The 13,907-nt window shown below is 43.0% G+C and overlaps 1 protein-coding gene across 1 annotated transcript in view; it reads left to right on the forward strand.

Annotated features, from left to right (window-relative positions):
- grik5 (glutamate receptor, ionotropic, kainate 5) overlaps window positions 1-13,018 on the forward strand; it is a gene marked incomplete at both ends in the record, with an annotated part of 29,247 nt that extends 16,229 nt beyond the window's left edge. Inside the window, 9 exons of the mRNA XM_080039613.1 lie at window positions 1,319-1,522; window positions 2,555-2,668; window positions 3,554-3,663; window positions 3,990-4,163; window positions 5,660-5,825; window positions 6,794-7,019; window positions 9,572-9,700; window positions 10,961-11,127; window positions 12,377-13,018. Coding sequence (XP_079895739.1) covers window positions 1,319-1,522; window positions 2,555-2,668; window positions 3,554-3,663; window positions 3,990-4,163; window positions 5,660-5,825; window positions 6,794-7,019; window positions 9,572-9,700; window positions 10,961-11,127; window positions 12,377-13,018 — 1,932 coding nt within the window. The remainder of the gene's footprint in view (window positions 1-1,318; window positions 1,523-2,554; window positions 2,669-3,553; window positions 3,664-3,989; window positions 4,164-5,659; window positions 5,826-6,793; window positions 7,020-9,571; window positions 9,701-10,960; window positions 11,128-12,376) is intronic.
- Between the last annotated feature and the right edge of the window lie 889 nt (window positions 13,019-13,907).

The following is a 13,907-nucleotide window of genomic DNA, read 5'->3' on the forward strand; positions in this document are numbered from 1 at the left end:
GCTAATTTTGCTGTCCCTGTAGTTAGCTGTCATAGAAACTGACAGAACACTGAGAGAGACGTGCTACTGAACTCAAACTGCCCAAATCCTGGTCTTCTGATGATGTCAAAACACTATAATTGATCTCCTTCTGGGTTCAATATAAGTATTGCCATATAAAAAAAATCAATGAATCCCTCACATGATGCTGCTCAATCACCTTCAGCTAGGTCAACGCCTTACGACATGTTATTGAATATGACGATTTTTAAGGATTTTTTCCCTCAGTTCAATATTTTTAATTCTTTCAGTGAGAATGTTAATCTCTGTTTCAATGCAGATCACACTAAGAGCACAGCGTTCTCTTGGTTGCCAGGTTTGTCTGCGTCTGCCTGTTTCACAGGCAAAACTCTGGTCACTGCGTCTGTCTGTATTCTACCCCCACAGCCATTTTGCACAAGCCATTTTATGTATTTTAGAGGAGTACTCCAGCAGTTAAGTATTTGACATCCATAATGATAGGGGACTCACAAGAGACATATGTTAAAAAGAATGGTCTAAATTGATTCTGCAGGAGACAAAATATTCTGACTTTCACTTTCAAGCATTGGCCAAGTTCCTAAAAGCTAAATGATAGAACTTCATACATTATCTCTTTGTTGTCTCTCTCTGCCTGGTTTGGTCACATTTTTTCAAAGCTGAGTGCTCCCGTTTACAGGCTCTCTTGCAAAACTGTTTTGACAGACTGAGTGGTACTCCCCAAAAACTGATTTGGATATGTAATGTTGTTGGAATTCCCTTTTGAATACATTGCATTTAGATGAATTGAGAGTTACATTTGAAAAAAAGGACATGTGCTTTTTAAAAATGGCCAAAGACGTGTTGGTATATTAAAGGAGTTGTTTGATACTTGTATTTATATGTATTTTTTCCTTTCTTGCCAAGAGCTAGATGATAAGATCGATACCACCCTCATGTTTGCTCAGTAAATATAAAGGTTCAGCCGGCAGCCAGTTTGCTTAGCTTAGCACAATGACTGGCCTGTATGCATTAAACAAACAGGATATTAGGTGTTAATTAGGGAGATTTATAGGTATTGTATGTGATCTTTTTTAAACTTCTGGTTGAGCCAGGCTCGCTTTTTCACCCTGTTTCCAATATTTATACAAGCTAAGCTACTCATGTCCTTGTTATAGTTTCATATTTGACGAACACACGTGAGAGACCCACTCACTCACTCACTCACTCAGTTTTTGAAAAGTTGAGCCTCATATTTCGTCCTCAATCCGGATATTATTAGTTGTGGATTGAAACCCCCTCATGTTTCCCCTCTGCTCAGGAGAACCCATACTTGATGCGCAGAGACAACTACCAGGACTTCCAAGGCAATGACCAGTATGAGGGCTTCTGTGTGGACATGCTGAGGGAGCTGGCAGACATCTTGAAATTCTCCTTCAAGATCAAGCTGGTGGATGATGGGCTGTATGGGGCGCCCGAGCCCAACGGCTCTTGGACTGGCATGGTTGGAGAGCTAATCAACAGGGTAGGTACTCTCCCTTTCCCTCCTGCTCTCTCTCTTTCTGTGTGTGTGTGTGTGTGTGTGTGTGTGTGTGTGTGGGTGTGTGTGTGTGTGTGTGTGTGTGTGTGTGTGTGTGTGTGTGTGAAACACAGAACACATGGTCAAACGTTCCAACTAGTGTCTCCACAAACAGAAACTCATACTGAACAACACACGCCGGCAAGCACACACTCCCGCCGTAGCCCGGAACCACAACTCTGCTCTAACTTCCCATGTCTCAAATTACCCTCGGAGGGGAGAAAGACTGTTATGTAGGACAAAAGCTGACTTGATAATTCCCCAAAAGAGAGTTGTAGTGATGCCTAAAACTGTCTGCACCATCTTTCCTCGCATTAACTCGCACTGTCTCTCCCTGTTCAGGCCTAGAACACCTCTGACAGACACTCTGGTTGAAGCGGGCTAATGAGAGCCCCTCTTTGCTCAATTACCATACGGTATACTTCAATTACCAGACTCTGGTCCCTGTGTGGGGCCTGCCACACTGGTGCTCCCCCAGCTCTCCACGCTTCCTCACCCTCCCTGCCCTCCCCACCGCCTGATCACTCAGCTCTAATTAGCCGCCCATGTTCATCAATTAGCTTTTAATGGAAGAGATGGTGGGGAGGCAGAGCGACCAGAGGCCTGCAAGCCAGGTTTCATACAGGTGGAAAGACCAGCCACCCAGTGCTTTACTTGCAATTAGCCTCATTTGAATGACGGGTAATGTGTGAGTGCGCCTGCCTGTGGGAACAAGGGACAGAGTGCACCGCTGTATGTTTTTCCAAATGTTTTTATAACTGCGGCCTGCGTAGTCAAACTTTTCATTTTTCAATCTGGAAGTCAATATTGTACACAAACAGAGCCTATTGTCCACCCAGCACAGCCTTGAGTGTCTTTCTATTTTCGCAGTTATCTGACCACTTGTCGTTCTATCTTTCTGACTCTCTTCCACTACCTCCTCATTTCTTTCGGCCCCACCACTATCTGTCTACATATCTATCTTTGTCAATACCACAGAAAGCAGACCTTGCAGTGGCGGGCTTCACCATCACGTCAGAGAGAGAGAAGGTTATCGACTTCTCTAAGCCGTTCATGACCCTGGGGATCAGCATCTTGTACAGAGTTCAACAGGTGAGGGTGTTATCCAGGGCTGTAGGGCGCCCGCAGGGTGATACTCACCCCAGATCTAGTATTGGATATCAGCTCTTTTGTTTGCACTGCTTGTAAGCTTCCAGGGTCACACAGAAGATTCTTAAAACATCTGACTGAATATTACACAGGGCCTGATCTCATCTTTAAATCTGAGGATTTTATTTGCGTAGTAGGCTACGTTCCCAGGGCTCAATGGGATAATACATCTGGTATAGAACTAGGCTTACCTTTGAAAAATTGTGAAATTCTTGTTGCTAACGCCCTGGTAGGAGGTGGACTGAAAGGGCATAGTATTTAAAGACACAGTTATATACAGTATACATTTTTCTTCTTAGGCAATACATAACATGGATTAGCGATTAATCGGCCAGGTAAAGTTGTCAGTGTTGTTTACTTTACAACTGTATTTTATCCACAAAACCAAATATGACATTAACAAAACGTCCAATTTGGTGCCATGTAAATCTGGGAACATTGAGACGACCCTGTAGGCTACATGCTGCACCCACTGTGTCCACAGCAGTGACATTTATAGGTGCTATTTAAATGGCTCAATAAGTCTGTGCTCTGTAACTGGGTAACAGTCACACTTTTACATTGCTAATGAGGTTTTAGGGTTTAAGCCAAGCATGCTTTGGCAGTAGGTATTGTGAAAAGGAGCATTTATGGATTGTAGCATTAGTGTATCAAAGCACTGCAGACATTCTAACAGAGTGCAGGGAGGGACACTGCCCTCCTGTGGTGCAGAGGGGACAGACACAGCTCCTTGTTTTCTAACACATTGCACTGTCCTGAGTATCGGTCTGTCTGTCGCTGTTTGTATCTGCTGCTCCATCTCTCTACCTCTTTTTCTCCTTGTACCAGGGTCGGAAGCCGGGTTACTTCTCCTTCCTGGATCCCTTCTCTCCAGCCGTCTGGCTCTTCATGCTGCTGGCCTACCTGGCTGTCAGCTGTGTGCTCTTCCTGGCTGCAAGGTCCATATATTACAACACACACGCACACACACACTCACACGCACACGCACACACACACACACACACACACACACACACACACACACACACACACACACACGCACACGCACGCACACACACACACACACACACACACACACACACCGTACTGTTCTGCAGCTCACATCTGTGCTCTATCAGCATTTATCTTGTCGAACACGAGACGCCTGTCACATAATGGAACAGACAGGGAATCGAATGACTGTTTGGCCCTGCTTTGAATGATAGGGCAGATGAACATTACCGTACCTCAAGGTTGTTCCTTTGTGCATGTGTTTCCCCACCAGGCTGAGTCCCTATGAGTGGTACAACCCTCACCCGTGTCTGCGAGAGCGCAGGGACATGCTGGAGAACCAGTACACCCTTGGAAACAGCTTGTGGTTTCCCATCGGAGGCTTCATGCAGCAGGGATCAGAGATAATGCCCAGAGCCCTGTCCACCAGATGTGTTAGTGGAGTGTGGTAAGTTACAGAATGTGTAAGTTTTTGTTGGGATCATGTGCCGGTCAGTTTAAAGTCCCCATTCACTTTACTGTGAGCAGTGATGTGTGTGGTTGACACTGGAAAGCTGATTTCACTAACACCTTACACAAGCACTATTTTTTACATTACAACTAACTTGGCAGCCAATCAGTGTGATGGAATAATTGAAGTGAGAGAATCAACTTTTCTGGGAAGTAGGAGACTTTATTCGAAATCCAATTTGGAAATTGAAAATATTTACATGTGCGTAGGTTCAGGATCTTTCAATCTAGTTATGTATTTGCCAGCCAAATTATTCTGCCAAGTATTTTAACATGTCTTTCTGAAAAGATTTCTAAGGATTAAAAAGTGCTTACAAAAAATTCAAAATCTGAACTAAAGGAATATTGAATTGTAGGGACAAAAAGTTACATAAACACAACTGTAATAAAACAGTAATACAAGAAAAAAAAGCATTACAATAATAAGAGGGCTGGTCAACAAGATAAAATAAAATAATTGAATAGGATGGTGCAGTAAATGCAGATTAAGTCAGGAAGGCCAAGCCATACTAGTGAGTCCTTAGACGAAATTAAAATAGATTAAAATAATTAGCCTTTTGGCGATATATGGTAAACTGTTCCAGATTTGAGCGGCTACACACTCAGTCCCCTTTAGGCATGTGTTTTAAAGCACATTCACAGGATACTGAACCTGCATTTTCCTTGAGGTTGCATTTCTTTTCTTTTCTTTTCTTTTTCTTTTTTTTAAGGCACATCTGCTCTGTGAGATAAATACATTTACATTTTAAAGTTTAAGCATATAACTGACATGTCACTTATACGTTTCAGATCCTGAGCTCCAACAATTTCAGCAAATAATACAAAAATATCGAAGTTCAAAGAAATACTACAGTAGAATTAAGCAACAGAGTGAGTGCCAATGAAGGAGACTGCTGAGAGCCAAATGATGATCGCTTAGAGCTAAGGAGATAAAGCATAGAGGAAGACGGGAAGAGCAAATTACACTGAGCTGAGATATTATTTCATTTAGTGGGTAGTACAATATGTTCTTCTTGAAGAATGTTTTTAAACATGCAAGAAAGGTCATAATAGTGTCCCACCTTCCAGGTTGTGGGTGTTGGATATTATCTGTTAGTCCAGGAACTCTTTACCATACAGATGTTGCAATTCAATGGGCAGGACTGATTTTATTGTTATATTGGAATTGTACATGATTTGTGTGTGATAAAATGTCTCTATTTGTTAAGTCATTATTTTGCTATATCAACTCAAAACAAAGACTTCTGATTGGTTGTTAAAACGGTGAACAGTCTCACGATTTTTTTTTTTTTTGCCAATTTACTACATCATGATATGTATGTCATTTTGTGATCTTAAAAAGTTTCATGTGCCGTGATAAAAATATTCCATCCTTATTGCCCATACTTACTCACCCTTAAAAAGGATGTCTTCTGTTTTGTCTTCACCTCATAGGTGGATGTTCACCCTGATCATCATCTCATCCTACACGGCTAACCTGGCAGCCTTCCTGACCGTGCAGAGGATGGAGGTCCCCATCGAGTCCCCGGACGACTTGGCTGACCAGACCAACATCGAGTATGGCACCATCCATGGAGGGAGCACCATGACCTTCTTCATGGTATGCAACACTGCACGCAATTTGTGTGTGTGTTTGTATCCGTGTGTGCTCGTTGAATTGGGTTGTTTTTAATGGTGTTCGGAATTTCGAAAAAGTGGCTGACTGCCTGTGTTTGCAAATGAGAGCGATTCCGGCATCTGTGTCAGGATCTGTGTTTATCATTGTGTGTCTGTGTGTGCGTGTGTGTGTGCGCGCTTGCGTGTGTGTGCGTGCATACGTAGGTGTGGGTGTAGGTGAGCGTAGAAAAAAAAGTGTATTTGTTTATTTGTGTGCATGCATTGGAAATGGCTGAATGCCAAATTATGAGTGTGTGTCTTTTGCATTATTGTGGTGTTTGTCCATATTGAGGATATAAGAAAGACGGATTTGCCAAAATAAGCCAGTTTCAATGCTACAGTACATTACCCCACTCGGCACTTAATCCATGCACACACATACAAACACATCCGCGTTTTTACACACAGTTGCTGCCCTCTTTACCATTTCTCTTTCTTTTCATACACAATACGCAGTGATACAACATGTAATTGTATACTTACACATAATCCCGTTTTGGAGCTTACCAAATGTCGCTAAGTGCTGAACCACCTCCTGTGAGCCGATTTACCTCCATCTGTATGAAAGATGATGCATCAGCTAAGACATGAGTACATAATCTGTTGCCTTGATTCAAATTGCTTTCTTACCCTCCACTCTTTTCTCTCCTCTCTCCCTCTATTTGTCATTGATGTTTTTCTGCGCTTGTCATTATTCACAGTAGATTCTCTGTTTTACATGTCCTTTCCTCCCGTTATCGAGGATCTGTTTATCTCTCTTTCCTTTTTTTTCATCTCCCCTCTTCTTTTTTTTTAATCAACCTCTGTTTGATTTCTGCCTCATAGAGAGATAATAGTGTGTGTTGGGAACCTTGAATGGACAAACATCTGCTCTTTTTGATTCCCATTGTTGTGTTCCCATTACCTATGCAGAACTCCCGGTACCAAACCTACCAGCGCATGTGGAACTACATGAACTCCAAGCTGCCCAGTGTATTTGTGAAAAGCACAGAGGAGGGCATTGCCCGCGTGATCAACTCCAAGTATGCCTTCCTGTTGGAGAGCACCATGAACGAGTACCACCGCGGCCTCAACTGTAATCTCACAAAGATCGGAGGCCTGTTGGACACCAAGGGCTACGGCATCGGCATGCCACTGGGTAAAGATACTAGATATGTCACTGTTCATCCATAATACTGTTAGAAAGAGTAGCTGCTAATGTAATAACTACCAGGTAACAACTTTAATAACGTCCTAATGTTAAGCATTAAATGTATTAAACCATAAAACATATCTAATTTTCCTTATGAAGTAATCATCAGGTTATTAGAGATAATCATTATGTAGGGCTAATGTATAGATATGTAAAATACAGTGAATTGTACATAACTATAGTTCATCAAATTAAGATTTACTTTATTATGCTACTATGATTTACATGAAAGCAAAATACAAAACATTAAAACACCAATATACAGTACAAACACAGTTTCAAACATGGTACTGAAATGACCACTTTGCCTTTGAAGTCTCTCAATAGGGATAGAAAACGTCAATATTAATTTAGCCAGTGTCATTTTCAGAAAGGGCACCTCAAAGCCAACAAGCCCCTGTAGCAAACACGCCATCCCCTTTTGTATGTTCACATTAACTGACATGCCTGAAGGTGTAATGTTACCTTCGATCGGCCTTATCAAGACAAGGACCAAGGTCACTGAGTGTCACAATTGGAAGCTGTTTTCAGTTAGACCTATAATTCATCAATAAAGTCTTGAAATCGATTCGAAACTGTATTGCTGCAGAAAAGCAGGGAACCCCCCCCCCCATTATATACAGTAGTTAAACAGTTTAGCCTCAGCTCGTGTAAGACCAAAGAGTAGCCTAACCCATCCTGACCCCTGAGTAATCAAGACAATGTAATTTCACTTTTAGCACTAAATTAATTGAAATAGTATTCAATAATTAGAAAAAGATCAGAGATCAGAGATATAATCTTCATCATCATGTTTAAGCTCCAGTTCCAAACATGTGTGCTTGTGACCCCTCAAAACAAAGCAACATCTGCTTTGCTGGGGCCCATCGCAGGTTTCATGCATTTGCACTTTGAGCAGCTCAGTCAAAGCAGGATTTCCCTTCATCAGACTGCTTCTTTTATACTCCTTTTTTTTAGTTAGATAAAACTTTAGGATTAGAGAAAAGTCTGAAAATAATCAATGGTGTCACACAGATCTACTGTAGTTAAAATGTAAAGATGTCTCATCATCACAAAGGATTTTCTTATAAACCACATCAACAATATATAAATACATAATCTCAATTGACTGCTGAAGAGGCAGAAACACCTGCATGAGATCAATTATGCTAAATAGACACATGTAGTAGTACCGATCGGCAAGAGATTAGATCTGAAAAATGTCTTGTACGTGGTCGATTTATTTTTTATCTAAGGGATTAGTTAGTATTTCAACTGGAGGTAATGAACATGCGGCTAATTGCTATTCTACACGCGTCCAGCTCATCTAAAGCTCCTTCTGCAGCGCGTTGAGGTGGTGTCACTGCATCACACTCATCTGTTCTAACAAAGAGGAGGAGGCGGAGGAGGAGGGCGAGAGAGAGAGGAAGGAAAGGGACACAAAGTGAGATATGAGGGAAATAAAGGTGTGGAGAGAACTATGAGTTACTGTGCATCTGCACCGAGAACACAAACAACCGTCAAGTAACAGACCACAGAAGGAGTTGGACATTTTTGGGAAAATAAGCTCAATCGCTTTCTTCATGAGGAGATAGCTGATGGTAACCACTCTGAAGTGGGAACGCTGCAATATGTAGCTACAGTCAGGATACGGTTGGTTGAGCTTACAGGCTGGAAATAGAGTGTAAAAAGGCTAACCTGGATCTACAGTATTCAACGATAAATCAAATTCCGTGTTAAGGGTTTACAACTTACACGCTGGACTATTTCTTGGTAAGGAACAGTGACTTTCAATATTCAATAGGACATTTGTGAGGGAATTGAGACCTAAAGATAGTAATAGTTGTTCATTGGTGTTTTTCTTTGTTTTTTTCTCAGTAGAAAGATTTCATGTATTATCTGAACAGTGTCAATCTAGAGAGTGGCATCCATCTTCTCATCTTACTCTCAGCAAGAAAGAAAATAAGCGTGTTTCTGATTCTGATTCCCAATATTATGAGCTATTCTTATGAATGAATTGAATTGATCTCACCAGGCGACACCAGTGTTTCTTTTAAGAAAACACTATTTGATCCATGTAACTCTGGCTAAAAGTAGATCAAATGAAAACTATTCACACTGGGTCTTCCTGCTGATTATCTTCGTGGCTAGATAACACCAGGATTACTAAGAAAGTTTTTCAATTTGTGTTGAGTTGACCTTATAAACCTTCCCATTCTTTGCCACTGTATGTAATTCACAAGAGGCTTGTTATGCCGTGTGACCAGCTGCTGTACCACTGACTCTGTCTGGATGTAATCACAGTCTTTATCTCTCGCTAATCCTCTCTTTATTCCTCGCAGTGAGATCACTCGTAGCCATCTCAAGACAGCAACAGGAATTCACTCCTTGTGAATCCTTTTTACTTTGCTCTTATTACACTTACCTCTTTTCATGTTTGTTTTTTTCTCCTATAACATCACTCTTTTTTGCTGCATCCCCACCGCTTGCTCTTATCCTGCTTGCCTGTCATTTGCCAGGGTCTCCTTTCAGAGATGAGATCACGCTGGCCATCCTCCAGCTGCAGGAGAATAACAGGCTGGAGATACTGAAGAGGAGGTGGTGGGAGGGAGGCCAATGTCCCAAAGAGGAGGACCACCGTGCCAAGGGTCAGTCCACCTCAGCTGTCTGTCTACTCTCTCCTTTTTCTCTCTAATTTCCCATAGCAATAGTCTCCTCTCTCTCCCTCCACTACAGTCCAGCTAATGGCTAAATGCTTAACCTAATGTCCTTGTGAAGGGTGCTTAGCAAAAATCTACTTCCCCAAATGTCTTCTGTTGTCTCAGGTGGTGTGTAATAGGAATTTAATTAGGGGGAGTGTGTCTGTTTAAACCTGTCTGCTAAATGTGCATGGTCGTGTGTGTGTGTGTGTGTGTGTGTGTGTGTGTGTGTGTGTGTGTGTGTGTGTGTGTGTGTCCCCGCACCTGTATAAATCACAAAGAATAAGAAAATGCCTCTGCGTTTATTCTACTGCTGTTAGATAAAGATCTCTTTTTGGTTTTGCATTCCAGGGTCCGACAATTCTGGTAATCACTCAGCCACTATTCTTTGGGCCATTAACATTTGTTTGATTTAATTGAAAGAGCACTCCAGCGATTTAGTATTGCACTTACACAGAGTTGAAATACTAAAGATTGGTCAAAAATGGAGCTGCACAGTCATGCTTATATGAGTCAAGCAACACTTAGACCATTCCCGATGTTGTAAGTCAAATGCATTTTTAACTAGCAGCAGTTTGTTGCTCAGGCTGTGTATTAAAAATGTATGGTCTTCAAGCCCAACCTGAAATTACAAAAGTCATTTTGTGAATTAAATTTATTTTGCCAAGAGTCAGATGAACATATTGATACAACTCTCATGGTAAGGTTACAGCCAGCAGATGGACCTACTAGTCTGATAACCCAACCTGCCTCTCAGCATCTGCAAAGACAACTTACTTATCATGTCACGTCATGATAAGTAAGAATGGCAAGATGCGGTGCAATGGGGGGGTTATTTATTTGACATTTTGATTGGTAATTTGAATTTCCCCAAGTCTCAGCCGGTTGGCTAGTGAGACTTAGAGGTGCTGGTAGGTGGATTTTGTTATCAGGGCTAGAATAGCTGTTTTTCTCCAGTTTTATAATAAGTTAAGCCAACCAGCTGCTGGGAATAGGTTCCTATTTATCAGACATAAATGTGGTATCAATCCTCTAACTTTTACCAAAATGTTGCACTAACTAACAGAGCTCTTCTGGAGCCATAAAAAAAACTTTTAAAAAACTGCAATGTATCTAGTCATCCTCATGACTAGTAAAAAAAAGCATTAAATAAATAAATGTGTTTCTGCATGTGTGTATTAACATTTGTCTCCTGTGACCCACTTTCAGGTCTGGGCATGGAGAATATTGGGGGCATCTTTGTGGTGCTGATCTGTGGCCTCATTATTGCCGTGTTTGTGGCCATTATGGAGTTTGTGTGGTCGACACGTCGCTCGGCAGAGACCGATGAGGTATGCCCCCATACCTGTCCTCGCCAACCCCACAGACACACCCCAGTAGGTTCCCATGGCATCCCGCCAAACCCTTTTGATTATGTTGTTTTGTGTTTGTGTGTGTGTGTGTGTGTGTTTGTGTGTGTGTGTGTGTGTGTGTTTTTGTGTGTGAGAGAAAGGGTATTTTTTTCCGCTTTTGCTTCCATTTTTATGCCTTTGTTTGTTTGTGTGTGCTGTATCATTTCAGGGTCAATGTGTCATGTGCACGTGGGATGAGAGGAATGTTCATGTATGCTGCACTGAACTGCTGTAGTGTCCAAAATGTTTACAGAAAATAGAGAATTCGATTTCCCTTTGCATGTCCTGCCTGTTTTGAAGACAGTGTTCCCTTTGTTAGTGTTTGGTGTTTAACAGCAAGTATTTGTGAGCTAAACTTGATGGTATGAATAAGCAATATTGAGAAATGCCAATATTTGCTTGCATAAATAAATAGTGTGATCTTTTTTCCCCTGGCATTAAAGTTCATGATGTATCTTCTTTTACATGCCTCACATGTACGCTGGTATTCTTCGTTTCCATTCTTGGATTACTTCTCACTCATCTCACTGTGTGTCTCCCTCTATCTCTCTCTCAAAAACAACTCCCCGTATCATTCGGCCATCAGTGTCTCTTCTCTGAAAATGAGTACTGTTTCTGTTTATGTGAGCACATGACCCTTTTTCCATCAGAATGTTGTTTGTCTTCAGTGGACATGTTGATGCATTTTGTTCATCATGTGCAAAATAACAGTAGTTGTGCTGTTGGAATGATGAAACATGTGTGGGAGTGTGTCTGTGTATATGTGCACCTGAGTTTGCAGCTTGTCCGTTCATAGTGCATAGTGCCATAATGAAGTGCCCATAATCTAAACAACATTTTGGTGTTTTGAGTGTTTTGATTGTAATAACTCTCTCTGCTCCTTGGATATTCTTCCATCTCTATCCATCTCCACATCCTTCCCTATCACCTCTTCTCTCCTGTTTTAAAACCATCCCTCCATTTGTTGATCTCTGTGCCCTCGCTTCTCCTGCCCTCTTGCTTTTACCATGCCCCACTGTGTCTATTCTTTCTGCCTTGTTCCTGCCTTGTTCTTCTTTTTTTAACTTTAACTTTTACTTTCAATGTTCTTGTTTTTTTCTTCTCTGCTCTCTATCTATGTACTACCTTACCACTGTCTTGTTCTGCTGCCCGCCTACCTTGTGTCCTCGGCGCCCCTCCTACCTTTGCCTCCTTCCCTTCCGTCTTTCCTCCCTCCTTCCTTTTCTTCCTTTAGGTGTCTGTCTGTCGGGAGATGATCACAGAGTTCCGAAACGCCGTCTCCTGTAAGAAGAGCTCCCGAATGCGCCGCCGTCGGCCCCTCAGCAGCTCTGCAGCCCTGCGTCATCCCGCCCGCATCTCCCTGGGGGCGCCGCGTCCCCTGCGCCTGGTCCGGGAGATGCGCCTCAGCAACGGCAAGTTGTACAGCGGCTCTGGCCCGCTGACAGGGGGAGCTACAGGTGGAGGAGGTGGAGCTGGAGGAACTGGGCCTACAGATCTGGTCCCCGGGCCTCAGCGGATCCTGGATGATCCTCTGGGGGCCAACACCACCCCTCCTCCACCGGCCCCTACCCCTGTGATGCTGCCGGCACGCGGCTGCACCCACGTGCGGATCTGCCAGGAGTGCCGGAGGATCCAGAGCCTGAGGTCGGGCGGCACTATGGGATCGACCTCCACAAGAATACCGCCTTCATCGGCCCCCCTGCCCAGGCTACCCCCGCCCCCGCCCCCATCCACATCCAACACAGACAGTGAGGGTGGAGGGGGGCCCAGCCCGAGGCGGCTGCACCACAGCCCCCCACCTCACACCTCCCGACCCATTCCACCTCCACCTACACAGAACAGCAACACCACAGACCTACTGGGGGACCAGGCCTGAGGACAGAGGCAATGTGCGTGGAGAGAAGGCTGCAGGAAGCCAGTGATGAGGTGGCTGAGGAATATTTGTGCCGCTGAGAGAAACACTGCTTAGTTCCACAGGTGGGGTTCGTCGGAGAACCAAAGAGGTAGAGATGGAGGGAAAACAAGGTGAACTCTGAGGAAACAGGAAAGTCTGCAGCCCTTTCTCCAGTTGACCTCGAGGTGTACGGACAAAGAACTGGCTACGAGCACGCTGTGAGATGGTTGTCAGTTAAGATTCTGCAAACATTCTCTGGAGAACAGCTCGGTTTGGACAAATCTGAGCGGTTATACACATGACCAGATGATGGTTTCCTCTGGACTCCTTTTTCTCTCCTTAGTCCCCCTCTCACTTCACCTTTAACATTAAGGGCGCTGGTTTTCTTCCAAAAACACGTCCCTGGAAGCTAACTAGCCCTCCTTGTGAAATGAAGCCTTGTTGGAGAACATACTGTGTCCATATGTGATTTAAAACAAAGCAACTAAAAGACTTCCAGAGAATTATTTCCTGTTTTTATTTCTTTTGTTGTCTTTCTTGTTTTGTTACCATTGTTCTAAGTGGGAATTACAGAGTTAAATACAGACTATGTGTGACAGTATGGTGGATTATGACATACTAAGAAACTTGACCACTGCTTACTGTGTTCAAGAGTTTTGTGTCCCTCCCTGCGCCCCACATCTGCTTTTTGGATGCTATCAGGGAAGTTGGCGTAAACAACTTCAAGACAACATATTGCAAACAGTAGCAGAGGAAGCTGTTGGTCTGCCTTTGTTTACACTGTGCGTGTGCGTGTGAGTGTGTGTTAAAAAATTGTGCTTCCTGTAAGTCTGTCTATAACTTCTTAACGCGAAGAGACCCATGTACACAG

The sequence above is a fragment of the Ammodytes marinus genome (genome assembly GCF_949987685.1).
Source record: "Ammodytes marinus genome assembly, chromosome: 13".
Classification (NCBI taxonomy): domain Eukaryota; kingdom Metazoa; phylum Chordata; class Actinopteri; order Uranoscopiformes; family Ammodytidae; genus Ammodytes; species Ammodytes marinus.